Source organism: Numida meleagris, chromosome Z (assembly GCF_002078875.1).
Source record: "Numida meleagris isolate 19003 breed g44 Domestic line chromosome Z, NumMel1.0, whole genome shotgun sequence".
In the NCBI taxonomy this organism is placed as follows: Eukaryota; Metazoa; Chordata; class Aves; order Galliformes; family Numididae; genus Numida; species Numida meleagris.
In genome coordinates, this window is record NC_034438.1 from 13,749,101 (window position 1) to 13,776,686 (window position 27,586).

At 40.9% G+C, this 27,586-nt stretch overlaps 1 protein-coding gene across 1 annotated transcript in view; it reads left to right on the forward strand.

Annotated features, from left to right (window-relative positions):
- The window catches only part of GHR (growth hormone receptor), a 140,703-nt gene that overhangs the window by 98,572 nt on the left and 14,545 nt on the right, over positions 1 to 27,586 (forward strand). The window contains exon 4 of the mRNA XM_021380466.1: positions 26,541 to 26,661. Coding sequence (XP_021236141.1) covers positions 26,541 to 26,661 — 121 coding nt within the window. The remainder of the gene's footprint in view (positions 1 to 26,540; positions 26,662 to 27,586) is intronic.

Here is a 27,586-nt window from a genome sequence, read left to right on the forward strand (position 1 = left end):
AAGGAATATGTTAACAGAAAGGAATATGTTAACAGAAAGGAATATGTTAACAGAAAGGAATATGTTAACAGAAAGGAATATGTTAACAGAAAGGAATATTCTAACAGAATATTCTAACAGAAAGGAACTGAAAACTTGTAACCTGTACTTACACCAAACATCCTTTCAGGTTTTTTTTTTTTTAGGGTTATCAAACTCCTCAGGATATTTTCTATCTAATAATTACATTCTTATATAGGCTTCAATTTTTAACCTCATTGCAGAACATGGCTGCAGAAACTGCCCGGTACCCTGCTGAAATTACTGCCCATATCTATTATTTTACTAACAGTCATCTTAAATGAACAATGAAGAATCAGTAAAATGTATCACAATATTTATTTTACTGTTCTTAAGTCAGTGTTTTTTTGTGAGATTGTGCAATCTATAGAGCTTTATACTTACAGGTATAGTTAATGACCTGGAGGCAGTCCCAGAGTGGAGGGGGCCGCTGCGCTGGTTATAGGGTGGGAGCACACAGTATGCAAGGAGGAGCTGAAGGTACTGGGTCTGTTTTCCATTACCTACAGGAACTTTTATGGACACACCTGTTTCTTCCCTGAGGTATCTGCAAAAGAGCAAGGGAAGGTGGTCAGATAAGAGTGGCTGCAGGATCTCCATCTCTGGTGATACGCAAAACAGGAGAGGGCAAAGTCCAAAGTGGCCTTATCTGGCTTCAAATATGGCTCTGCTTTGCATATGAGATTGGACTAAATGACACCCAGAGGTCCCTCCTAGCCTAAATTATTCTGACGTTCTCATAAATACCTGCACCTGTCTTAGTTTCTGACTGGCAACACAAATGACATGCCATCCTTTTACCTAGGAAGCCTTCATGTGCTTTGCCCTGCCTCTGAAACCCTCACTTACTGTGCTGGGGGAAAGAGTGGTGGACAGCAAACAGAGAAAACACTCGGTTGCTTTAACTTTGGCCTCCGTTTAATCCTCTTTTTTTATTTAATTATTTTTAGGACAGAAGCCATATCTACCTTTTTTCTTTTTTTAATTCTTTACTATTTCTGTTACAGATGTGGTAACATTTATTTATTATGTCTGACAGTCCAATTACATCACCTCTTCTGGAAGTACTGGGATACTGAATATTCTTTTCTTACAGTGTTCGACATCCTGAAGTGTTTACTGTAGTCAAATACTGTATGAACTTTTACTGTGGCCATATTTTTTAATTACCCTGTGGTGTGTTCCAGTAAGGTAGAAATCTCACTAAACAGATTTTCAGGCCTTATTTTCTGTACATGTTTAACATGGAAATTATCACTGTTCTTCTCAGAAATGCTGTATGAATTACACCAAATGGAATATGATCACCTTTCTAAATCTCCTAGAGTAATTGCAAGATAATCTGTTTGCTTCACACACTTACTTCTCTAGATTTGTTCAGTTATAATCCATTCTTCATTTGATACATCTAGTGCTGGATAAGTCCCAGTTTTTGAGGGGGAACAATAAAATGTAGAGAAATTGGCTAGTATTCTCTTATATGAAGACTGTCAAATATGGAAAATAAATGTGTATATAATGGAATGATGCTTGTGCCACCCCTGATAAAAATGGTCATGTTGATTCTTTTGTCTTAGGATCTGGGGTTTTCTCTGTTCTTAACAAAATTACTGATTGAAAGTAATGGGCAGATGTACAGATTTCCCTGTGACATAGACATGGAGATTCCATGTGTAACAGTTTCTGTGCAGAATACCTGGTGGAGCTTGCAGAGTAAGAGAACCTGGCTCTGTTTTTGGAGTGCTCTTGCACCAGAGAAACAGTGTTGTGTGCTTCTCCACATTTCCAAGATTTCCAATGATAGAATGGCTATAGGAAGTGTGGATTGAATTTGCCTCTTTCTGCTGAAGTGTTCTCTGTTGCTTCTGATTCACCTGGGAGTTGTATTTCACTGTGTCTGTGACAGCGTGCTCAGATTTTTATACTCCTCTGAGAATTCTCAACTTTGGGTATATGTGCTAAGTAGGAATGCACTTGCACTTCGGAACTAAAATTCCCAAAGCCTCTGACATCACATTTTGCTTAGGCTCTCCTAGCACCTAGCACTGACAGACCTGGTCGTGTTGCCCACAAAGCACGTCTGAGCATGCTCTGTCCCAGTACTGCAGAGGTGAAGCTGAGTTTCTCTCAGCAGTTACAGCCAGCTGCTGTGGGCTGGGAGGGGGCCAAGGCCTGGAGCTGAGAGCAGGAAGCCTGCCTCTTGTGCGTGTTCAGTGACCTCCACGCTGGTGCCAAGACTGCCTGGAGGAGGGAATAGGTTCAGGTTTAGTGGGGACGGGAGCTGAACTGGGGGAAAGGGATATGGGCAAGGGCTGAATTCATGCTGTTGTCTATGCAAGACTTAAAATAATCTCAGTGGCCCAGTAGATGCCTATCTGTGCTACTTACCTGCTGTGGGATGGGGTCCAGCTCTCTGGGCAGCCTCTGCCTGTTCTGGTATAATTGTGCAAATGTTGCCTAAAAGTGGCCTGACATTGCATAACACGAGGGCAGATGAGATAGGACAGGTCCAGAGCTCACATCCACCTGATTACAAGAGACATGCAGCCCTGCATTCAGGGGCATGCTGCGGTACAGGGCCCAGGGGTGATGTAAATGCAGTCCAAGGAACTCTTGTCAGGCTGGTTTAGACTGAATGGAAGAGAAAGAAACTGAAGCAAGGAAAGAAAAGAAGAGGGTTGTCTGAATGGCAAAAGTGGAACTGCACAGATCCCTTGAAGATGGTCTCTTGGTAAGGACAAGAAATCAAGCAAATAAGGCTAGGTTTGTGATGCTGAGACACAAAGGTTCTTGACAGCAAAGAAATGTGCAGAAAAGCCCCTATAAGCTCTGCAGCCTGCTTTCCTCCAGAGGCAGCCTGCTGCTTCATACTGGATAGATGCAGATCTCACTGGCGAAGTGCATGACCAAGCCAGCTATTGAGTGCCAGCAAATAGGCCTCTCCCATCCAGACAGTATTGTTGGAATTGGCATTCAGTCAGGTTGGCTCGTATTTATTACATATTTTCTCCCTCTATACATACATCCTTTTTTTACTGGGCACTAGAGCTGCAGAAAGAAAACATGAGTCTTCTCTTGACTGAGATTCATCTATGCGCTGTACAAGAAGTACACCATTAGGTGCAGCAAATCAGCATTTTAAGGCAATAGAAAAGGAACGTTTTATTTCATTTCTTTTCTCAGTTTAATCTGAAGGGGCCAGTACTACATATTTCAGAGAGGCCCATGGGTGCTTTAGCTAGGTACACTCTGTCTAGCATGAGTAAGTACGGTAGAGCCAGTCCCACCCTCTGTTAGGTTCGTAATGAAGTTGTATCTTTTCAGTGCAAGTGATAGGACATTAATTGCCTGGGATACTCTGTGATCTTGACATTTTTAATTAAGATCCTGGTTTTCTAAAAAGCTGTTGAAATGTTACTGTCTATTCAGTATATCTTTGATGTGAACTTAAAACATGGTTTTCATAGAAGAAATTGCCATTGTCTGTGTCAACAAAAGGTTTCTCAGCAGGATGCCTGTGACAAAAAGTAAATCCATTTATAAACTGTAACAAATGGCTAAATGCATTATACAAAGCTTTTAGAAAGGATGACAAGGATTCCATGGCAGCAGTTTGAAGGCAACTCTGTCATAGTTTGGGGACTTAATACTTGTCATTGCTAAGACTTACAGAGTGCATTTGTTATGTTACTGTTGCAGTCCCATAATATGCTTTGGTAGTGCTCAGGGTCACAAAAGGAAGCTGTAATTTTCACAAGCCCTTTTGGACTTCAACAGAATTCACTTAAATATTCACCAGAATGTTCTTTCTGGCTTTTTAGGTCGTCAGGTTCTGTTGTGTCAATAGCAAAAGCTCAGTGTTCCCTGTGGAGCAGGCAGCACAATTGTGGGATGAGCCCTAATTATACTACTTCAAGATGCCACTGTAGATCCCTTAGCAAATCTTTTTTTTTTGGTGCTGGATTGAGCTATAGGAGCTGTTTTCCCTCCTGCTACCACGCAAGGTTAGCTGGGAGCTTGTATCCCAAACAGAAAACAAAGCCACGTCACAGGGTTGTGTTTGGATCTGTCACTGTGCTGCTGGCAGCTGTCACAGTTGCCTCCCATGGATGCTCAGTGCCCTGTGCTGCATCCTGCCTTCACACAACAGAAACAAAGCAGCCCAGAATGGCAGAACTCAGAACTACCGCAAAGAAGGGTGGGATGTCAAAGGGAGAAGGAACAAAAATATGTGCAGAGGGAAGGCACCTGGAGAAAGGAGAAACATAGACAGAGAGCTCATCAGTGGAAGCAAAGAGCTCAGGGAAGGAAAGAGGGGACATGAAAGGGCAATAAAAAAAGAAGGAAATACCAAATGCAGAATGATTTCTGTCACTAGGTTCAGTAATAAAATCTGCGGTCCTCAAGTGCTCTGATGAAACATGAAAGGGAATTTGTTCTCTGCTCTTGCCAACACATGCATTTTCTTTTTGCAAACCAAACTTTAAAATCCTAACATTACCTTTTTTTTTAATCTTTTTTTGACTTTTTCTTTCCTAAGCATTTAGCAGTGTGCTCTGTTTGCACTGCAGCGTATGAAAGTTGATTGTGCTCTTGGAATCAGTTATTCTAATCATCACACAGGCTGCAGGATACCATGTATTTGATTTCTCAGAGTTTGAAATGAGAGACATCTTTGGCTCTTCTCATGGCTTACAGGCATACAAGTGTCACCATTGCCTTTTGCTTAGCGCTCCTGCTTGCAAACCGATCGTGCTTTTAGTGACTCATTCCCAAAATGTATGCATTTTCCATCTTATTTTTGCATGGTGTAGAAGTCACACAGAGAGTTAATGCTGCATGAACTGCTCCATGAAATTTACAAGGGAGGAAAAAAAAGACCGTAACGTGCGGGTGTCAGCAGGAGGTCTCTCAACAAATAAATCTTTTTCTATCTGTCGCTGGCTACAATCTCAGCAGCGAAGTACATGGCATAAGTTCAGGAATATTCTGTCCTTTCAGTTCTTCAAGGCACTGTTGCCTTTCTCAGCTATGCCTGGGAAGCAAGCTAAAAGCCACCATAAATGCTGTACATATATTTTGGTAACTGAGAAATAAATAGAGAAGTTCTGTGTACGAGATTAGGTGTATCGGTTCTCTTGGTACTAAACCAAGTACATAATTAAGCTGCCTAAACTTTATCAGTTTGGTGTATCTTCCCCTATGGCATTCAGCTCTTCTCTTCAAAAAAATAATAAGAAAGAAACTGCTTCATGGGTACCCCAAACAGTTGCTGTGATTTTGATCATCCACTGCTTGGCTATGCTCCCAAAGTGGTGTTTACATAGTGACGTGCGGGTAAGCCTGAGAGGGTGTTATTTACAGGCAGAAGGCTTAGGGTCAAGTTCAAGGAAGAGGGCAGGACTTGGCAGCTTTCTAAACCATTAATTTAATGCTATTCTTGCTATACTCTTCTGTCTGAGCTTTCCATATACCTGTGTCCATGATGTCTACATAGGCTCCTGCCCTGTGCACTGTACTGGCTTTGTCGGAGGTCAGCTCCACTGCAGGACCCACACAGTGCCACTCGGCGAGGGCAGAGCAGGGCACAAAGAGCTCCATCATGCAACTCTGGTGCTGCAAATGTGACAACAGCTGTTTGAAAACAGTTCCAGGCTTTCTGCACTGGTCATGGGTAATGAGTCTGTGGCTTACTTTCTGCAAGGTAGCATTAGAAATATTCCTCTCTTCATTTAAGCACTTGGAAGTTCCTGTATGTCAGAAGCAACTGATACTTCAATCTGCTCCTCAGTTAACACTGAACACTTTTTTGAGAAAAAAGGATCCTGACTTGAGCTCGAAATATTTGCTGAGTGATTTCTAAAAGAAGAAAAATTGCAACAACATGTTTGATTTATCGTTTGGTGAGATGTAGCAGACACTTTCTGGGCCAGGTGTAGATTAACCTGTCAGCATTTTGCCACTGTCGTAGGAATTTCCAACATGTGCCACCATGTTATGTGCCTGCAGGATTTGAAAGAGATGATTCCTGGTTTTGGCTTTCCAGCTCAGGTAACATCAGGAACGTTTTGCCGAAAGACTGAAACCTAAACTGACATACAATAGCATGAAATAAGCAGTCCCTTTAATAAAAGTGATAGGTATATCTGCACATCGTGTAATAAAAATGTGCTCCTTGCAAGGGATGAGTGCAACTTTAGGCAGAAATCTGTGTACAGTCAGTGCATTATGTCGTTAAGGCAGATGTCCACCAGAAAATGGCATGTTTATAATTGAAAAGCTGTTTTTGAAATGAAGAACACCATAGTCTGTAGCATGAGTGAATTGTTTTCTCCAAGCTGCTTCAAAAAGCTGAACTGTTTTGGCTGCTGCTTTCCATAAAAGGCAGGTGCCTAACATGAAGGTATTCACCTGAATGAGTAATTATAGCAAAGAAGATGAAAATGAATACCAGATTTTCTAGTGGACTGTGTAAAGGAAGACTTAGCAGATGGCGTTGTTAGCTCTACCACTGATGTACAATTTATCATGACATGTTTCTGGCATCTTATATCTCTGTTCTGTCATGCAAACACTGCGTACCCACCCTCACTACTCTTTCCATATTCCAGCAGCTTTTCTCTCTTATGCTGAGATAATGTCTAAGAAATTGTGGAGGTTTTTGAACTTGGTTTTCCACGTAAAACTGTAATTTTTTATCCTTTAACATGCGGTGATTTGATTTGGATGATGAACTCAAGCTTCATCATACAGAAATGAACATGGAAATCTTGCACGGTGTACTTTGATATTTCCTGTATTCCTTGGTTACTGTTTTTGGAACAGTTTATACTTTGAAACTCATTTTTTTAACAATAATTTGACATTTCTGTTTCTTCTTGCTAGTAGAACTAAAAAGATTAGAGAAAAAAATATAAAATATGAGTGTTAAAAAATATACCTTCAATTTTTCAAACTAAAAGTGAAGCTGGATAGAAGGCTTGTACAGTACTTCATGCTATTCTTATTTCCTAAAACTGTTTGCTCCTCATTAATGAATGCCTGTCTCACAATTGTTTGAGCCAGTTATATCATCAGCACAGAGATGTTATCCAAAATTTCAGCTTCTTAGCATTAGAAATTCCTCTTCATAAATCCAGGTATGGCAAGTGCAGACTTTAGAAGCTAATTTGTCTTTGATCCTCATTCCTGCTGCAAGAGTCACGTTACATGTCAGGCTGCCCAGAGGGGCTGTGGAGTCTCCTTCTCTGGAGATACTCAGAACCTACCTGGACACTTTTCTGTGTAACCTACTGTAGGGAACCTGCTTTAGCAGGGGTTTAGACTAGATGATCTCCAGAGGTCACTACCAGCCTCTACAATTCCATGATTCTGTGTGATTCTGTGTCAAGACAAGAAACTGACTCAGGATTTACTTGAACCTCTTACTTCATGGTACCTGTCTGCGCATCATTTTAATGCTGTATAGAATCACTGGCACTCAATTTCAAACATCTCTTAAGAGAAAGGTGTTTTTTTTTTTCTAAAACAAGCACTTACTGCCACTGAAAGAAAGAGTTTCATCCATGCTTGATGCTGGTTCCCAAACTTTCACTGTTTCTTGCACAGGCTGGCACAAGCCTCCTTGCAGTCATACAGGAGGTTGTTCTGGGGAGCTGGTTTGGCTAGAAAATAATCTCTTTTTTCCCCCAGTATCAGCTCTCAGCTGCCTCTCTTCACCAGTCCAGTGTGCTGCACCATAATACAGGCTGTTAGAGCAGGAGGGAGCAAGCAGCCTGGGAGTCTGCTTCTTCCAGGCAGCACTGCTGGTTGCATCTGCCAAAGGAGTTCCTGGGACTGCAGTCAGTGAGAGATGAGTGTCTCCAGAAGGCAGCTCAGTGTACCTTCACTGCTTCCCTGGAGGCATCCATTAAGCTGTCCAAGTTAGAAGCCAAGAATCCATGTCTTTGTGCCCATAAAGCATGCCAAAGAGCCCAGGGAAAAGTAAAGTGGAAGAGCCCACCCCAAACAAGGAAGGCTTTGAGGCAGTGAGGCCTGTCTCCTTAGCAGCCTGGGAAACATTCGCTGAGTGGAGTTTTGACAACATCGTGTTGGGATTATTGAAGAACATATGCCAGGTTTATTTGCAGAGATGAGACGAAACAGACCACAAGGGAAGATTTCCTGCACTTCCTTGTTCTGGTATTAGAAGAAAATCCACAAAGAGATTATCTAACCTGTAGCTACTGTTTAATGCAAATGTATTATTTTAGTACATGGTTTAATTTACTGTCTAAGTTTCTTAGCTATATCTTGATGCGTTCAAGGAAATCTGAAGTCTGTGACAGCACTGAAACTAGATGATCTTTAAGGTCCCTTCCAACCCAAACCATTCTGGGATTCTCTGCATCCTTCATGGGCAACAAAGTGACCAAAACTCTTGAGTAAGGTCAGTGTAAATGGCATTCTTTGGAGCCTGACAGAAAATAAAACTTTATCAGGTAGTTGTATCAAAACTTATTGCTGGAGCCTTAAGTGCTACGAGGGCTTTGCAAGCTGTGGATTGTACTTGCACCACTGATTTTGTGTTTGCATTGCCTGAGAGCAGCAGTGTTTGGTGAGAGCCATTGCAGAGCCATTCCTTGCCACAGTATGCTGCTGCGCAGGGAACTGGATTCAACATACTTCACAGTACGAGTCAGCTGGGCATCCTCTCTTCTCACACTTGTTCCCATTTACCTTTCATTGTGTCATTTCGAGACTGTTACCAAGACGAAGCATGTAAAGAGTGTGTCTTCTTTTTCCTCCATGTCCAGAAGTCATAGCATCTTTTGGCTGACTGATAAGACAGGAAGCAGGGAGAGAAGTAATGTACAGAGGAAATTTTCTGTGTCAGCAGCACATCCTCTGACTTTGCAGCAGTCACTCATGTTTATTATATGACTCTTCTGTCTCTGGGAGGAAGTATGAGCTTAAATATTACATACTATATCCAGGATCACTGCCAGATATATCTATTCAGTGATTTTTTTTTTAACTAAGCTGGTTTGTATTTCAGCTCTTTGTTGTTTCTAGAAAGATTAATTTGATAAAGAGAGCTGTGTGACTCCCTAGACGCTGTCAGGTGAGATCCATGTTTTGTCAACGTATTCAAAATAAGCAATTGGGAGAGCATCTGGAGAGAAGATTTTCACATTTCTTAAATTACTGTCTGTTCTACTGTTTCGAAAAAAAATGGTCCATATTGTTTTAATTTTTATTGTCTTTGGCTTGAGTGTGCTCTGTTAGGTATATGCTTACAAGGTAATCCTATGGCTATCCTAATACCATATCCTGTGCAGACATGACAGAAGTTATTTGCATTTATTTCTACAGCGGTCTAGTATGATGATTCTTGTCATTCGACATCATGTGTTCTTGGACACTGATCTAAACAAGGTGACAGAAACACTGAAGTTTGCCATAAGCACCGCACTTTGCCAAAGATTTTGATGTTGTCTTGGGCATTAGATGACTCCTGTTGCAGTTTGCCTCTGTAAACTAATCTGTATATGTCTGCTACTGCAAACTTTGTGGAGTATTTCAAAGTTAATTGGAAGCAAGCACAACAGCCTGTCAGTCTCTAAGATGAGACAGCTTATGTGCTAACTGAAACATGGGAATAGCTACAAGAAAAATCTAAACAGCGTACACATAATGGGACTTGCTGGAAGGTGGTGACCATCAAATAAACCTTGGCCAGATCAAGGAGAGGTAGGTCTCTCATCCCTGGCATTAAAACCAACTAGACTCTCACACTTTCCATATGGCACCCTGGGATCACTCATCTCTTTCCTCCTGCAGAAACCACAGGATACAATTGAATACTCAGCAGGTTTTCCCTTTTCATCTTAGTTTTAAGCAAAAACCCAAAAGCCTGGCTATGAAAGGACGGTGCTGCAAGTCACAGGAGGGAACATGCTGAGAGACTTTCCACTCAGATTTGCAGGCCATAGGTCACGTTCTGTTCTTCACAATACCTTATTTGCCTTGCTAAAGCCAACATGATGCAAGTAGAAGAAAAATTTGTCTCTAGAGACGCAAACAAGTATCCAAGCTTGAAGTGCTGAGCTAAGCTTTCAGATATCCTGAGGTCAGTTCAATGCTGTTACCAGTATTCAGTGCTAACGGCCATCTGCTGAAAAGTGTTTTTTAGTGGAAATAATGTTGTTTTGGTAGACTTTTTACTGCAGACATTTCAGGAGACAAAGCCACGTGTTTTACAATCTGCAAGGTTAAACTTTAGCAGTTGAAGTAAACCTGCCAGGCTGTTGAGAATAGTTCTGGTCTTGAAATCAGTGATGAAAAGCAAATACTATGGGCTTTTATTGATGAATTCACTTCTTAGGCATTCCAGTGAGTGCAAATCTGAAATGTTGCAACATGCTCTATCTACATATTGTTTGTTTGCTTTCCACAACCAGCCTTTTTCTCTATCTTGAGCTTAGTGACATGTTTTACTTCAGCTTTTGCTTTTCTGTTGTGTTTCTTGAATGTCAAGCTTCCACAGGAAAAAAAAAAAATTCTTTATCTGTTTTCATTAATAAATAATTTTGTAGCTACCCAGAATCACAATGAGAGAATCTTCTGAAAGAGCCACCATTTGTTTCAGATTAATTTTTTTTGTGTTATTCACAGCTTGTGCAGGAGCCTAGGCTGGTTCTTAAGGCAAATGCCAATTTGCATACATTTTATTTTCTGCCTTATCTGAAAACCAAGATGTTACATGTGGCTGAAATACAAAAGAATTTATTGAGCATATTTCAGCTGAATAAATGCATGTGTGCATTTGTGCCTGTAGCAAGGGTTTTCAGTTCCTAGGCAGGTATATATTGCTGAAATCTTACCTTCTTACTTAGAAATATTTGGTCAGTCTCCTGCTATAGCTTTTGGCTTCTGTAATGATCAGTCAAGTGTTCATTTCACTAAGTAAGGTATTGTGAGGAGCTGGCATCTCTGGTTCAGTTTATTTTGTGTGCAGACTCTGGTGTGAGCTGTGAAACTGTCTCTCACTGTCCTGACTTGGAAGCAGCTCTGAATCTCCAACACTTGAGATCAGCTTGGCACTGAGCAGTGATTCCTCACTGCCTTGGCAACAGTTCTCAGTCTTGCTCCACTTCTTTGTTTGGTATGAGACAATAAAAAAACATTCCAAAAAGTTTATGTGAGGTGTTTCCCATTGCCATAGCTTGAGTGGAGCATGGGGCAGTAGTGCCTGTCTGAAGAATTGATGGACAGTTCAGTGGCCCCACAACTTGTGCTGGGCATCAAATAGATGTCTTGGTGCAGAAACATGTGGCACCGGAGCAGCCATCACTGAAAGTCAGCAAGAGGAGGCATTCAGATACAGAAAATACAGATCAAACCTGTTTGTCCTGGAAAATAATGAAAATTATCAAAATACTGGTGACATCAAAAATTGTGACAAAAGGAAAAGACACTTTTAAAAAGAAATATGAAACAGGGAAAATGCATTTTTTGGTCTAGATTTTAGACAAACTTTGCACAAGTTGCCCATCTAATGTTTCAATTTTCTAGTAACTCTCCAGTCTTGTTGCCAGAAACTGTCAGTGCATCACGGACAATTCTTGGTACTAATGTAAAATACGCAGAATCGTAGAGTCACAGAATGGTTTGGGCTGGAAGCAGCCTTAAAGACCAGCTAGCTCCAGCTCCCTGCCGTGGACAGGATCAGCTTCCGCTAGATCAGATTGTCCAGGGCCCCATCCTGCATGGCCTCAAATGCCTCCAGGAAGAGGGCATATGCTGCTTCTCTGGGCAACCTTTTCCAGTGTCTCATCACCTTCGTAGTGAAGGATTTGTTCCGTTCATCTACTCTAAACCTACCTTCTTTCATTTTAAAACCATTACCCCTTGTTTTGTCACTACACTTCCTGATAAAGAGTCCCTCCCCATCTTTCCTTAGACACCCACTAGGTACTGAAAGGCTGCCATAAGTTCTCCCTGGAGCCTTCTCTTCTCCAGACTGAACAAGCCCAGCTCCCTCAACTTTTCTTCATAGGAGAGGTACTCCAGCACTTTGATCATCTTCATGGCCTCCTGTGGACCTTCGCTGACAACACCATGTCTTTCTTGTGCTGGGGTCCCAGACATGGACACAATGCTGCACGTGTGGGGCCTCTCAAGGGCAGAACAGAGGGGGATGATCACCTCCCACTCCCTGCTGACCACCCCTCTTTTGGTGCAGCCCAGGACACAGTTGGCCTTCCGGGCTGCAAGTGCACGTTGCTGGCTTGTGTTTAGTTTTTTATCAGCCAACTCCTCCAAGTCCTCTACTGGGCTGCTCTCTATCCATTCTTTGCCCAGCCTGTATGCATTTTTGGGATTTCCCTGACCCAGGTGCAGCATCTTGCATGTTGCCTTGTTAAATATCATGAGGTTGTCACGGGCCTACCTCCCAAGCTTGTCCAAGTCCCTTGGGGTGGCATCCCTTCCCTCCAGCATGTCAACCACATCACTCAACCTGGTGTCATCCATAAACTTGATGAGAGTGCATTCAGTCCCACTGTCCAAGTCACTGATAAAAATGTTGAACAGCACTGGTCCCAGTACAGGTCTCTGAGGAACACCACCTGTCACTGTTCTCCAGCTAGACTTTGTGCTGTTACTTTCTGAGTGCAGTGATCCAGACAATTCCTTACCTACTGATTGGTCTGTGCATCAAATCTATGTCTCCCCAATTTAGTTCAAATCACCTTCTGTCCCCACTGAATCACTACTGTCCATTCTCCATTTGCTATTTACAGTCAGGTCTGTCAACCTCTCATCATAAATGTAGCTCTCTGGTGTACAAAGGATCAAAAACTGTATGTTCAACTTCAGTATAGTTTTAGTAGTTGCTTTCTATAGCCTGAATTTTAAAAGAAGCAGCAGCTTCAAATGTCATTCAAATTTATAGCTCACAACTTAGGTTTTTTTTGTTTTCTTTCTGGATACCTGTTTTTCCCTTGTTCTGTTTTTTTTGTTTGTTTTTTTTTTCCGTCTTCCCATCTCTACCTACTTATTCTGAGCTGCTTGTAATAAGTAGTGTAGCATATTAATGGGCTGAAAATATAGGCATATGTAAAGGTTAGATGCAGGGTTCAGCACTCTAGATCTCAACATGGAGATTTTGAAACCCTATCTGAAAAATTCTGTTGAAACACAGATCATAATGTATAATTCATCTCACTTCTCCAAATTCTCACTGGTGCTGAAGGGCCATCGAGATTTACTACTCAAATAAAATGAGACAACATGATTTAGTGTATAATCAAGAATTAGATCGAAGTAAAAGGGTGACATTTCACAAGGTCGCTGTTGTTTCTGTAACAAAACAACTGTCTGTACTGCAAAAGAATGGAACTAATTAAGAAGATTTTCTGAACCCAATTAGAACTGTAATCAAGGAACATAGTATACTTTAGGAAATATGCTAGATTAGTTGTAGTAAATAGTAGTTTTTCTCTCTTCAGACATTAGTTTGTCACTGAAATCCGATCAAACAAGTAACAAGTGAAAGTCTTTTAATTTGTCAAATTTGGTTAGCTACATTTCTGACACTGAGCCAAAGCTGGTTAGTTTTCCTAGAATCTTCTTTTACATATGGATGCTAAGCATCATCTGCTTTAAATCAGATGTTTGCATTTATTTTATGCCCTAATATTTTCTAATTCTAGTCTTATCATACAGTCTCTTTCTCATGACTAAGAAAATAATAGCTATAACATTTCAAATTTAAGGGAACTCTCGGCATATTTTATACAAGAAAAAAAGGACAACTAGCAAAATCTCATGAAGTCTTTCTATATATTGCTGGTGGAACTGTCTCAGACTTCTGTGAGCAACAGAAAAATTTACAGTTGATGGCACTCTGTACGTATTAGGATGTGAAAATATGTACCTTGGGAAAGTCCACGTTTGGTATGATGGTGAAAGCCTGCATTACAACATTCAGAAGTTTAAATTTCCAAATAACCTTAGTGTTCTAGAAAAAATGAGCATTTATTCACACAGGATGTCTGAAGACACTGTTAATGTATTTGTTCTATCAGCAGGCAGAAATTAAATGGTCAGACTAATAGTGTGCTATGATTGTCTCTTTTGTTGTCATAGTCCTATTTTCATGTAATTTTAAGATATCCAAAGATCCTTCATAAATGGCACAGTAAAAATGAACATAAGCTGACTGTAGATTACTAAAATTTTGCAGCTTAGAAAAACAGGAAAATACTGCTATGAAGTTTTTGCTGGTTAAAGAGAAGGTGTCATCCTTCTTTATGGAGGTCCAGTGCATTTAGACCTACCAGTAATAGCTGTGGCTATGTGACATCATACTAACACCTATGACGTATTCTTGAAGGCACATTCCTGGGCAATTTCTCAGATGAATTTAAATACTGTGAGCCAAAAGGTAGACTACATTGAATGTGAAATAAAGCTTCCAAAATTAAATGTATATAGGAAAATTACAGAAGAATTTTCTGCCCAAAGCTAAACAGTATCTTGGCTCAGTTTTGTTCCTCTCTTAAATTTATCTCCCTCTGAAACTCTTGAATTTTACCTGCCCATGTGAACTGAGAGTGGTTCACTAGCAGTGATCAGTTAGAGATGTTTTTCACTGAAGTGGAATGATGTTCTGAGGTAGAACTTATTATCAGCATGTGACTCAGGGATGTTCCCACATCAATTTATATTCTCATTACCATTTTTATTTATTATTAAGAAAGTACTTCTAAAGACTAGACCTCCTGCACTCATCCTGTTTTTCTGCTCACCTGTAGAGGGGGTGAATGAATCACTTAATTCCATGTGCTTCTGTGTGCCATGAATGTAGTTTTGGCCCTTTTTTTTTTTTGTAATTACAGCTTGTGGATGTTGCTGAGAAAATGGTGTAATTACAACATTATTCTGGAGACCTCTCTGAGTAGAAAACTCTTTCTCCTTTTGTGCAGGGATATAGAAGGAATCACAGTTACTGAGGCCGCTGTCAAGAAACATACATCTGGCTAATCGCAAGCAAGTGATCTGTGGGCTCTTGGAAACTCAGTTTTCCATTGCTAAAGCACTGGAGCAAAATCAGCAGAGCAGTTGCTGGCTTAAATGTTGCATTTGTTGATACATTTTATGAAAATAGCAGGAAAATGGAATAAAAATGAAGAGAATGAGAAAAGCTGGGCGAGAAGGCAGGTGACAAGTGATCACTGTGGAGTTGAGTTGTGTGGTTACAGGGCCTCCAGAACAGGAAAGGTGTCTCTTATAGTGATACCAAGTGCATATATCAGTGATTAATACATGCATTTAGAAACCTAAGTGTAAGTGGAGTGTCCTAACTGACAATGCGGTTTCTGACATGTTAGAGGAAGTTCTTGCTGTAAGGTTTTTCTGAGGAATCTTTTTGTTCTTTTTGTCTTTGACAGCCATTCCTCCATCCCACTTCTCAGGCTTACTTGGAGTTCATATATCAAACCTCTCTTAATCCTTTGTTTTCTTCTAGCAAAGAGCAGAGAAATACCTATCTCACAATCATATTCAAGGGGTAATGTTTGAATTGGGGCTATTGTTTGAATGAGGTAACATTCAAGGCGCTTAACATAACTGTGTATTAAATGTCCAGAACCTGCTGACCAAAAGTGCATCTTGGAAAGCCACTAGAAGAGTAGTGAATACCTTTGTAGATGATACATAAGAGCATTTTTTTCACTGACTTATGTTTTCTTTGATTGTTCTAGACACTCATTAGTTATGCCTATTAATCTTTCATTAATCTAAACAAACCATGAAAACTGTATTGCTTCTGTATTAATGTCTCTCAAGGGAATGAGCTGTTCCTTGGCATAGCATCTTTAAGGTCAGTACTTCTGTCAGAAGGGGAGTCTTCTTAGTGGCTAATTAATGTAAAAGTAATTCTGCAGACTTAGATTGGTCTTTAGTTAACTTTAATGTTAGCTCTGTGTTTTGTCCAGTCAGGAAGTGGCTCTGTTTTCAAATGAACGAAATCAGGCTTCCCCATAAATTCCTGCTGTATTTATTTGAAATGGATAATCTGTGAAAAGATGTTGGAGGAACATGGGAAGCAAGTCAAGTGAGAGCAGCCGATTTTTTAATAGTGGCCAGTCTTCATCTCTTGTAAATCCTCCAGCCTTTAATTCCATGAACTAAGATACATCTCTGGAGTCTGTATTTCAAGCAGTGAGAGGGAAAGGCCCCAACATCTCTCTCTGTGGTTCTTACCCATTTAAGCTCTGAAGCATAGGAGTGACAGCGGTGGGTCCTCACAAGGGAGTGAGTATTAGAGGAAAGTTCAGCAGAGGATACATAAAACTCTAATCATTTTTGGCAGTCTGTCAGAAAAAAAAATGAGATTTCCTTTATAAATCTGTCCACTGTGCTTTTGAATGTGATTGTTTTATCCAAGTCTGTTCTGCACATGAATCACTAAATGCAATAGTAAAATCAGTATGAATCTGGAGGCTTACTTCAGACCTCTCAACACTGTACAGATGATCAGAAGGCTCTTTTAGGCTCGTAGCCTTATCACAGAAATAAAAGCTGAAGCAAAAATGTACTATTCTGTTAAGGACAGTTCCCTTCTGAGTCATGAATGCTCCTTGTTTGTGTGTTCTCTTGTGCATTGTTCATCTTAGTGCTGAATCTCCAATACTTTGGGAGTTGTTGTTTTTCCACTGTTAATTTAATTCTATCAGTCTGATATCATTGACATGGTTTCTCACTCTTTTGGTGTTTCCACCACTCTGAATTTCAAAGCTAAAACATACCCAGCTCAGCAACTTTCGCATTTGGGGAAGAACATCAAAATACTCCATATTTACAAATTCAGATGTGTCACATATATTTCCTTTCATATGCAAGAGTCCATTTGAGATCCAAAGCATGTATCATGGCACTGAGAACTGCTTGATACTCTTGTTTTTTTACTATGCTTTTTTAAAGTAAACTATTTTGTTAATTTATGAGGATTTGTACATAATATACTGGCTTAATTAAGAATGGAAATAGTTGTTTTATAAATAACTTTAAAAGGACAGTGCTAGTTGGTCTATAAGAACTGCACTTTAATGAGGGACAAAATCATTGTCACAGTCATTTTCTTTTTGAATACTGAAAAGGATGCTTGTACAAGAAAACTGCAAAACTGCAAAGACTCAGGTTCTTACTAAGTTTGAGCACAAATTGAGCAGAAAATACTTTTCTCTAGGTTGTTTTTAAAATTTCATTGGATCTTCTTTGAAGTTAGTAACTCATAGTCCATGATTCATTGCAATAATAAAGTTCTGAATTACTGAACAAGTAAACATCCTGGCTGCAGTAATAAAACAGAAAATCCAAGAAGCACAGGAGTAATACTGCATGCCAGAGAGTTCTAAAATACCCAAACTGATTCAGTCACCTTTGCTGCTCGGGAAAAAATGTTACAGTCCAGATGTGCAAAAAGAGTAAGAATATCCCATGAAACCTCTCTATTCTTCTTATTGTCTGTAAAGGTGAAATTGAGTGGTTTCTATCATGAGGAATTGTGAAGAATCAGCATGACTTTCAGTCTCCAGATACTCAAAGCAACGTGTAATTTTTGGTAATCAGTAATCAGAGAGTGAGGAGTAACTCCTCAGACTGCTTGGAGACCTCGTCTTTCCTTTGTTGCATGTGCCCATGTGTGAGGCGGGTCTTATAGCAGGGCTCCTGACAGAATTGCTGTATGACAACTCAGTAATCTCCCTTGGAGCGTCACTCTAGACGTGGAAGGTAACAAACGTTCTTCATAGTAATAAAGCCTGTGGAAGCTTTTTGGCTCCTTAGTTTTTATATTAATATATGTGGACTGTAACAGGGAACCTTCCTCTAAGTGAAGAACAAGAGTTCTGGGAGTTTCCTTCAAAGCCATTCAGCTAGTTGTTCTGTGGATTAAAACAGCATTTTTCCTTCCTTTTCTTTACTAGACTGAAAACAACACCAAATTCTGCCACTTCAAATTTAATGAAATGAGGATTGTTGGGTTGCACCTCATAAGAATCTCTGCAGTGTACAGTAAAGCATTTTTCTGTCTAGTGTATGCAAGTGTTATTCCACATAAATTAGGCAGTATTTTGAAATGGTTAAAATCTACAGAAGCCAGAAGTAGGTTGGGAGCTCAACAGTGGCAAGTTTAGCAATTTGCAACTTGATTCTGATCTTCGAAAGGCAGTGTGAATTAAAAGGAGCAAATGTCAAGAACAAGGATGGACCAAGGGCCAGTATCTTCCTCAATTATTTCACTCAAATTTAACAAGGGTGTGGAAAGGGAATAAATAACAAGAGATACCAGGATGAATTTGTGCGGACCAGGTACTGCTTCAGTGACAAAATACAGAGTTTAGGACATAGTGTCATTGATAATTGATAATACACAGCAGTGTGTCTTACGAAACCTGGCCAACTTGTGTCCCTGCTTTAATGGAGCTCTCATTGTAGTGAGTCTAATGATTGAAACCTTCTTAGATTTGTGAGGAAGACTTCAGTCGTTCTGCCAAGTTGTCCTTACTCTGCAGATGTTCTCTAACAGTGGTGCACTGTCATTCCTTTCGTATTTCCTCAGCCTTGCAACCCACGCTGCCCTTGTAACTGTGTGCTTACCTTAGTATCTCTTCTGAGTGGTCACCAATGTACATTACTACTTCTCCACGCTATCAGGGCATATACATGCCAGACCAAGACATTGTCATCTTTACTGTTTAGACTAAGTGGCAGTGTGATCACATTTTTGTGTCACCTGGCACATTTCCTTTACAGTTTGTCCATATTATTTCTTCTTCTTCAGCTTTTCTTTCCAAATGCATCTTCTTTTCCCATCCTTTTTTCCTCCTCATTCTTTGTCCTTTCTCTTGCATCCCGTTTTTCCTCCACAGTCCACTCTGCTGCAGATGTGAGCTGTGCTGTAAGTTCTGCTCTGTGAAGGCACTCCCACGTTGCTGTCTCTCCCACTGGCACTGGTGTTGCTCGCTCCTCCTGCAGCCGCTTGCTGCCACCTCTCGCAGCGATGTGGGCATCGCATGTGCCTGGCTGCGGAGGGCTGCCCTGGGTCAGACCAGAGCATCTGCTTCCACTTGAGCTCTCCCTTCTTCTTCATAGGAAGTGAGCTGATGTTTAAAAACGGGAAGTAAGTTGTCAGATTTAGCCAGGACCATTGTGATGTGCCCTTGTGTGACTTTTATGTGGAGGTGATTGCAAAGTTGCAGTTTGTTATGTGGGTTCTCAGCCTAATCACATTTCTCTCCAGACCTGGAGAGTATTTGCTTTAGTCTGAGAAGACGATTGTCAGCCTGGAGCGCAGTTTGTGAATGCCAGATCACGCTTCAGCTGGTCTTTCTGGAAAACATAGGTCCTGGCTCTGAGCACCCTTTGTACCAGAAAGGCATCAGCTGGTGCAGGAGCAGGAGAAGAAAGGTTGCTGGCGGTACCTGTCAGCTATGTAGAAGTTGCTTGCTCTCAGAAGTGCAAAGAAAACCTTTTGCAATATTCATTTACTTCTCGTACTGTTTGCTAGTGCAGCAGGGAGAACACAGCTTTCCTCATATGCCTTACCACATTATGTTACACAATGCTGAACATCTTCAGCAGCAGCAAGAAAAGAAAAAAGCATTGTTCATTATTATTCTTATGGATACTTTCTTGAAAAAAGTAATTTTGTGTTAAAACTACGAGATCATTGGAAATGTGTTTTGTTATGTTAACTGATTTTCCTTACAAGTACGATGTCCTCTGTCTCTGCTTCCCTGTCTATGTTACATATGTAGGCAGGGAAGCTGATGTGGCTTGCCTGTAGCAGAAATCACATGATTCCGTGACTGCACATAGGAGGGCATGATTTGGAAAGTACACGCCAAAATACATTAGACATCGCACATATCCACATCCTTGCTCATCCCTGTACTGTCTCATGGGCAGCAGTACTGAGTAATGCTGCAGGATTGTTTTTCCCACAGTCCTGAGCTTTATTTACTTGATTTTCTTGTGTACCCAAGGAGCAGTGTGGACACCACATCTGTGAGCCACGTCAGCTCCTGTTCTATGGAGGTTCAGTAGCACAGAGAGCGTGGGAAACCATCACAGTCATTGCACTCTGATGCTGAATAAAATCTCTGCTTCTGCAAGACTTTCATTCTTTTACCTCCATCTATTTCACTTGACAGAAGGGAGGGAGTTTCTCCTGAAAGGGAATAGCTGACCACTGCCTCTTCATTCAGTACTTTTGAGCTCCAGAATTGATCTTTGAATTTTTTGTTCATCAACTCTGCTGCAAACTTGCTAAAAATTCCTTCTGGCATTTTCCAGAGCACTGTGCACACCTCCCATCTGTTAGCAGGAATGCCTACATATTATTGCTCAAAACTGGTCACCAAATTAGCCTTCAGTGTTCCATGTTCCTCAGCAGAACATTTGTATTTTTCAGGAACTATTACAATATTTAGACTTCAGAGGCAAAATACTCTCTTGTGAATTATTTCCTCTTATTTTTCACTGAAATATTTTGTCCCTTTTACAGCTGTTAAACTCATCTTTCTTTCTGCTAAGTATTTCATGCAATAAGATCTCATTCAATACTGATAGAAAAGAGGTTACCTTCCTTTCCCCACAGTTTTGTTCCAGAACTTTGCTGCTGGCCCTTTGTGGACAGGTTGTACCTAAAGCATGGGCTGAATCATACTGGCAAGCAACCTTATTAAGAACTGGCCCTGTTGTCTGCTGACTGCATCCTGCTTTCCTTATATGTGATGTGTGTTAAATTATTAGTACTAGACTGTACCTATTTAAAATGCCATTCACGGACAGCAAATGTTGTTCATTTCACTGTGCAGTTTGAAAGAATCAGAATTTCCTGGTACCGGAAAAATCACCCTGCCCCCATTAAAGTAAATTGCCCAACATTTGTTGAACTTGGTGGATTCAGAAGCAGAACCTAATTGATAGAGCACTCATTTTCAGTGTACACATCTGAGCTATAGTAAATAAGACACCAGATCTTCATAATTGTTTAGCAATTTTAAATGTATTTAATTTCCCCATTTGCATCTCCATCTTTTTCTGTTATGCTTTAGTAGTGATGCATTTGTGTATGCTTTAAGAGCGGATCATAGAATCATAGAATCACAGAATGGCCTGGGTTGAAAAGGACCTCAAAGATCATCGAGTTTCAACTCCCCTGCTGAGTGCAGGGTCACCAACCACTAGACCAGACTGCCCAGAGCCACATCCAGCCTGGCCTTGAATGCCTCCAGGGACGGGGCATCCACAGCCTCCTTGGGCAACCTGTTCCAGTGCGTCACCACCCTCTGAGTGAAAAACTTCCTCCTAATATCTAACCTAAATCTCCCCCGTCTCAGTTTAAAACCATTCCCCCTTGCCCTATTGCTATCGACCATCATAAACAGTCATTCCCCCGCCTGTTTATACACTCCCTTCAAGTACTGGAAGGCCACAATGAGGTATACCCGAAGCCTTCTCTTCTCCAAGCTAAACGTACCCAGTTTCCTCAACCTTTCTTCATAGGAGAGGTGCTCCAGCCCCCTGATCATCTTGGGGGCCCCAGGCCTGGACACAGTACTGCAGATGGGGCCTCACAAGAGCCAAGTAGAGGGGGACAATCACCTCCCTCTCCCTGCTGGCCACTCCTCTTCTAATGCAGCCCAGAACATAGTTGGCCTTCCAGGCTGCCAGCGCACACTGCTGGCTCATGTCCAGCTTCTCATCTGCCAGGACCCTCAAGTCCCTCTCCGCACGACTGCTCTCGAGGAGTTCTTCCCCCAGTCTGTATAAATACCTGGGATTGCCCCAGCACAAGTGCAGCACCTTGCATTTGGCCTTGTTGAACCTCATTAGGTTCACATGCCCACTTCTCCAGCCTGTTCAGGTCCTTCTGGATGGCTTCCCTTCCCTCCAATGTATCGACTGCACCGCTCAGCTTGGTGTCACCTGCAAACTTGCTGAGTGTGCACTCAATGCCATCATCTGTGTCATTGATAAAGATGTTAAAGAGCACCAGTCCCAAGACTGAGCCCTGGGGACACCACTCGTGGCTGGCCTCCACCCTGACATAGAACCACTTATCACAACTCTTCGGCTGCGTCCAGCCAACCAGTTCTTAATCCACTGAACAGTCCATCCTTCAAATCCATACCTCTCCAATTTAGAGAGAAGGATGTGGTGAGGGACCATGTCAAAGGCTTTGCAGAAGTCTAGGTAGATGATATCCACCGATGTCATCACTCCATCATAGAAGGCCACCAGATTGGTCAGGCAAGATCTGCCCTTGGTGAAGCCATTCTGGCTGTCTCAGATCACCTCTTTGTCTCGTATGTGCCTTGATATATTTTCGAGGAGGATCTGCTCCATGATCTTCCCAGGCACAGAGGTGAGGCGCACTGGCCTGTAGTTCCCTGGGTCTTCCTTTCTCCCTTTCTTAAAAATGGGAGTAATGTTTCCCTTTCTCCAGTCACCGGGGACTTCACTGGACAGCCATGATTTTTCAAATATGATGGAGAGCGGCTCAGCAACCACATCAGCCATCTCTCTCAGAATCTTAGGATGGGTAATATGAAGTATACTGTTGCATACGGTTTGTTCTGTCATTGATTTGCATGTTGGAGTATGTTCTTTTTCTGGGAGTTTAAGTTTGCTCTAGGTTCAATAAGTATCAGAAGTTCTGATAACTGATAATTCCACATGAACCTTTTGAAATTTCCAGGGTAAGTACTTTGTCTTAATCCCCCAAAATGCATCTTCCTTTTTCATTTACTGCTTAGTTAGCTTGATTTTTTTGTATCAGTTACATCCTCATGATTATTTCCCCTACCTAACTGCATACTAGTGAGATGTGTTTCTATATGGCTCATGCAATGCCCCACCAGCGTCCCTGCAGAACTGCCAGAGCTCTGGTGGCAGTTGAACTGTCCCTGAGGTGAGGGTAACCTGCTCTGCAGTACCTCAGTTATAAACTGACTTCTTTACAGCATCAGTGACTGGTGTTCGAGGCCAGCTCCCTATAGAGTTAAATCTTATTAGAGAGACTTTTAAATAAGCAAACAAAAAGAAAATAACAACATTGGAGAACTTAATCTCCAAAGGACTTAGCCCTCTGACAGCTCTATATTGTCTGTAAGACTTCTTTTGTTTTGAAGCCCATCTATATGTAACTTTCAGTAAGCTGTTACAGTATTATATTCCCTTTTAAATCATTAAAGTATGTGTAGCATTGAAACTACACTAAATGGAAAACTGTGACCTCAAACAAATGTAAGCAGAAGAGATGGCACGTCTGCATTCCTGATTCTTTCTGCAAACCACACCATTGTTTCCGCTACTGTTTTGGCAGAGCTTCTTCTGGCTGAGCCAGAGTTTATACCGCGGCTAATCTGTGGCCATTGCAGAAGGAAAGCAGAACACAAAGAGATCCTACTCTTTTACAGACAGTTATGGCAGCTGAATGCTTTGGCTGGGCAGGACCTACCAGAACCAGCACGGTGGAAGCCACAGATTTGCTAGGTTTTTTCCATGTTTCCTGCTGCTGAATGTGCGTACTTAGCCAAGCCATTATCTGGGATTAAATTAGTGGTTTTATTCATTTATTAATGTTATGCCTAAATGCATTCAGCTGAGCTATTGTATTCGTTTATCAGAGTCTGGTACGGCCTGTTCGAGCGATGGAGCTCACACAGGGTCCTGTACAATGTTGATAATTGCCTCCTGTAGCAAGCAAGAAATTGAGAAGATGCACCCCAAGAGTGCCAAGCATTATACAAGTCAGCGTGACAAGGTTTCCTCCAGTCAGGCACAAAAGCCTGTGGTTTTGAAGGCTGGAAGCTTGACACAGAAACTGGAAACAATTGATCAGAGAACAATTTTTGTTAGAAATGGAGCTGGTCATTAAAAAAGTAAAAATATGAACTGCAAATCAGAAAACCAAGAGTGTATGAATCCTAGGTAAATCTGTTCCTCGCAGAGGAATTCTTGTGCATGTTAGAGGAACAGCTGTGTGATGAAATTGTGAGTCCTTTCACAAGGGAGCGGAGAAGAAAGTGGGGCCTTAGGAATGCGTTCTTCTCAAGTTAGAGCATAAGAGAACATGTCTTCATCAGCATTCTGTGTGCACTGCTGTTCCTCTCTGTCGTGACTGCACTTCCATTCCATTCCTTTGGTCATGTTAAGAAGTGACTGTGTGACTTCCTCTACCACTGGAGATGAGGACGTGGTCTGTGTGAACTTTAAATATGGTATGTCCCACCTTAAAATACAGAGCAGACATCAACAGAAATATTCTAACTTAGGAGGGTTTTCCAGTATATCATTTTCTTATATTCTTACACCTGTTTCAGTTAAACTAGCTATATTTGTTCTTGATTCATATAGCTGAGGATAGAAACAGGAAAAACTGTAATGTACTTCCTTACCACACTTGTTTATAGGAGGGAGAGACCTGAGTCTTGCTGATTATAGGTGTCATGCGATTGAGGCAATTTTGCTCACGTCTCTGAAGCAGAAGCACAAAATTTTATTTTTCTTCGATTTGTTTTTAAATAATTAAATGAGTTTTCATTAAATTAAAGTTCAAGTTTGAAAGCTGAAACTATGATAAGTAGAAAAACAAACAAGTATAGTACCACTCGAATCTTTTATTCTATTTTGTTTTCTATCTATGTTATAATAGTTTACAATGTCATGGTCATGTGTTAATGATGATTTCTGCCAGATGAAGATTGTTTGATGAATGATGCAAAGTTTTCTTTAAATTCAGGTCAAGGTCAACCAAAAGCATTTTGAGATTTAGGCAGAAGCCATCAAATACTGAATACCATAAGGGTCAAAATCAAGTGCCATAGCCAAAATGTTTCATTTCAATATTTTCTGAAAAAGAACAGTTTCACTTTTTTCCTTGTGTTGCAACATTTCATTTGAAAATGTGTTTCATTTTAAAAATGAAATTTCTTTGAAGCTCAGTAAAATGGAATGTGCTATTTAAATCTTTTCATCAAAAAGCAGTTATTTTAGGTTGGCAAGAAGAATTTAAAATATTTGGTGGGGGCATGGGCCACTAAGCTTATGAAACCTCTTATTTACACAAAGGTGTTTACTCCTTGTTCAATGTCCAAAGTGTAAAATGAAGCAATATGGCATGGTGAGCAAAGCAGAAATGTCTAATATTCCTCTGTTAGTTACTGCCTGATGTGGACGCTTGTTGTTGCAGAATGTACAGGACGCAAATTGAACCAATAAGCCAAAGAAATACAAATTACTTTGGCATTCAGTAGCTGCTTCTATCTGGGCTATAAATAAAGGAGTCAACATGCAGGAGGGCCACAAAATCTCCATGCACAGGAGGAAACATCTGGTGCTTGTGGATATCTGTAGCTTAATACTTTTTCCAAATTTGAGTTTAAATGAGTTGTACCAAATATTTACAGTTGTGATGCTGCAAAAATACTTGTGAAAGGCTTCACACGTGGAATCCAGTAGTATTGTGTTGTTCATGGCCAGGGGTCATTTCACCAGTCATGTCACCTGACTAATATCCAAATTTTGGGTGCACAATGGAGAAATTTTCTTAAAGAGATGATTGTATTTCACAGCTAGTCAGTGAAGAGAGGTAAACACTTCCATGTGCCGTGATCTCTTTCTGGAAGGCTTCCTGGGCCAAGTTAGGAAACGCTAGCATTTTGGAATGACTGCTTGATTAGACCCTGAAAAATCAGGAAGAGGTTACATACTTACTTTGAAAGCAATTAATCATACCAACAGCTTTTGTTTTTATTTGTGTCACAAGGCTGACAAAGCTAATTGTACCGGTCGTTTCGTGGATCTACATCATTTCAGCTTTGAAAAATAATAGAAATTTTGAATGTTGAAGCAGCATGTGGCAGAACAGGCACATGCTTGTGAGCTGTGCTCATCTCTTTCAGAATAAGGCTGTAACTGCACAATGAAAATTTAACAAACCTGAACTCTGTTCAAGGTAGCAACTCTAATGTTAGCACTGCGGGCCATGTCACATTGCTCAGCTGCTCAGCTGAGTAAATATAGAGCAGCAGTTAGTCTAGCTCTGAGCTCTGCAGTACCACACTTCTCTTAAAACAGAGCTTTTCTTTAGAAGTGCAGGAGTAATGCAGGTATATCTGTACTGAAGTACAGCTCTGGTGTTGGCGTATCTCCACTATGGGTGTCAGGCCGTGGCACTAATATTTCCACTGTCACAAAAGAGAGCTGGATCCATCTTTGAAAATTGGCCTTTTACAGTTGTAGTCATCTAGATATACGCATGTAAGAAGAATTTAAGTCCCACCTCATTGGTCATAAGCAATTGGAAGGAAAGTTTATTATGTATAAAAAGTGCTATGTTTCATTTTAACAGCATATTGGTCCAGTTTATGACTTCCTTTGATTTGTCTAATTCTGTCTTCTGCCATTTTTCTCGACAGATCTTCTGCTGTGGCCACAAATCAGCAAGTGTAGATCACCTGAGCTGGAGACATTTTCGTGTTACTGGACTGATGGAAACCTCACTACTTCAGGAACAATACAACTGTTGTATATGAAAAGGTAGTAATATGAAAACAGTGGAGGAAGGAGGAAAAGAATGAGAAGTCATTCTTATAACCTACTCATATCTAGGTTGCTCCAAAAGTAATGCCTCCTGTTTATTTCCTTGGAAACTGAAACAGCTACAAAGAGTGCAATAATGCTATTTTATAAAGCGAATTTGCAGCTACAGACACTCCTTTTCAACATAGTCACCACCACTGGCTCTGCATTTTTGCAAGCAATGAACAAGAACCTATATGCTGCGCTCATAAAAATCTGCACCAGCGTAGACAACCCACTGTTGCTGTTGCCGCTGCTGAAACACACCACCCACAGCCTCACTGTGCTCACATCCACTGGCTGGTCTCTACAAACATTCAGCAAGTGTCCGTGAATGTCAGTGAGTGCCATTTTTTTCCACATGGAGGAATTCAGTGCCACACCTTTGCTTCATACACACTTCCATGTCAGACACCATTGTGTCAGGCTGCCCCTCTGCTGCCATCTGTCTTATGGCAACAAAATGTAACGGGATATTGGTTGGAAGGTTCAGCCTCTACTGCCGTACCACCAGCATCTGCCTGTGACGTTGTGGGCCAACATAATAGGATATGAGGCATTACTTTTGGAGCAGCCCTCCTATATGCCTGTTACCTCACTGTTACAAATTTTTCACTATAATACGAACAATAATGTATCTAAGGGCACAAAACTGTGTTTTGAGTGCATATTTTTGAATTGATGTGTTAATTATCAAGCTTTTTGCAGTCATAGACTTTACATGGGAATTAAGTAAGAAAACATTCTAACCAAATGTAGGTCCCAGTTGCAGAATCTGAAATTGAACTCTGTATGAGTTGGGAAAGGAGTTTCTAATAGGGAACCTCAGTTTGCTCCTTAACAATTTAACACATAGCTGTGATATTGATTATGTCTATGTACA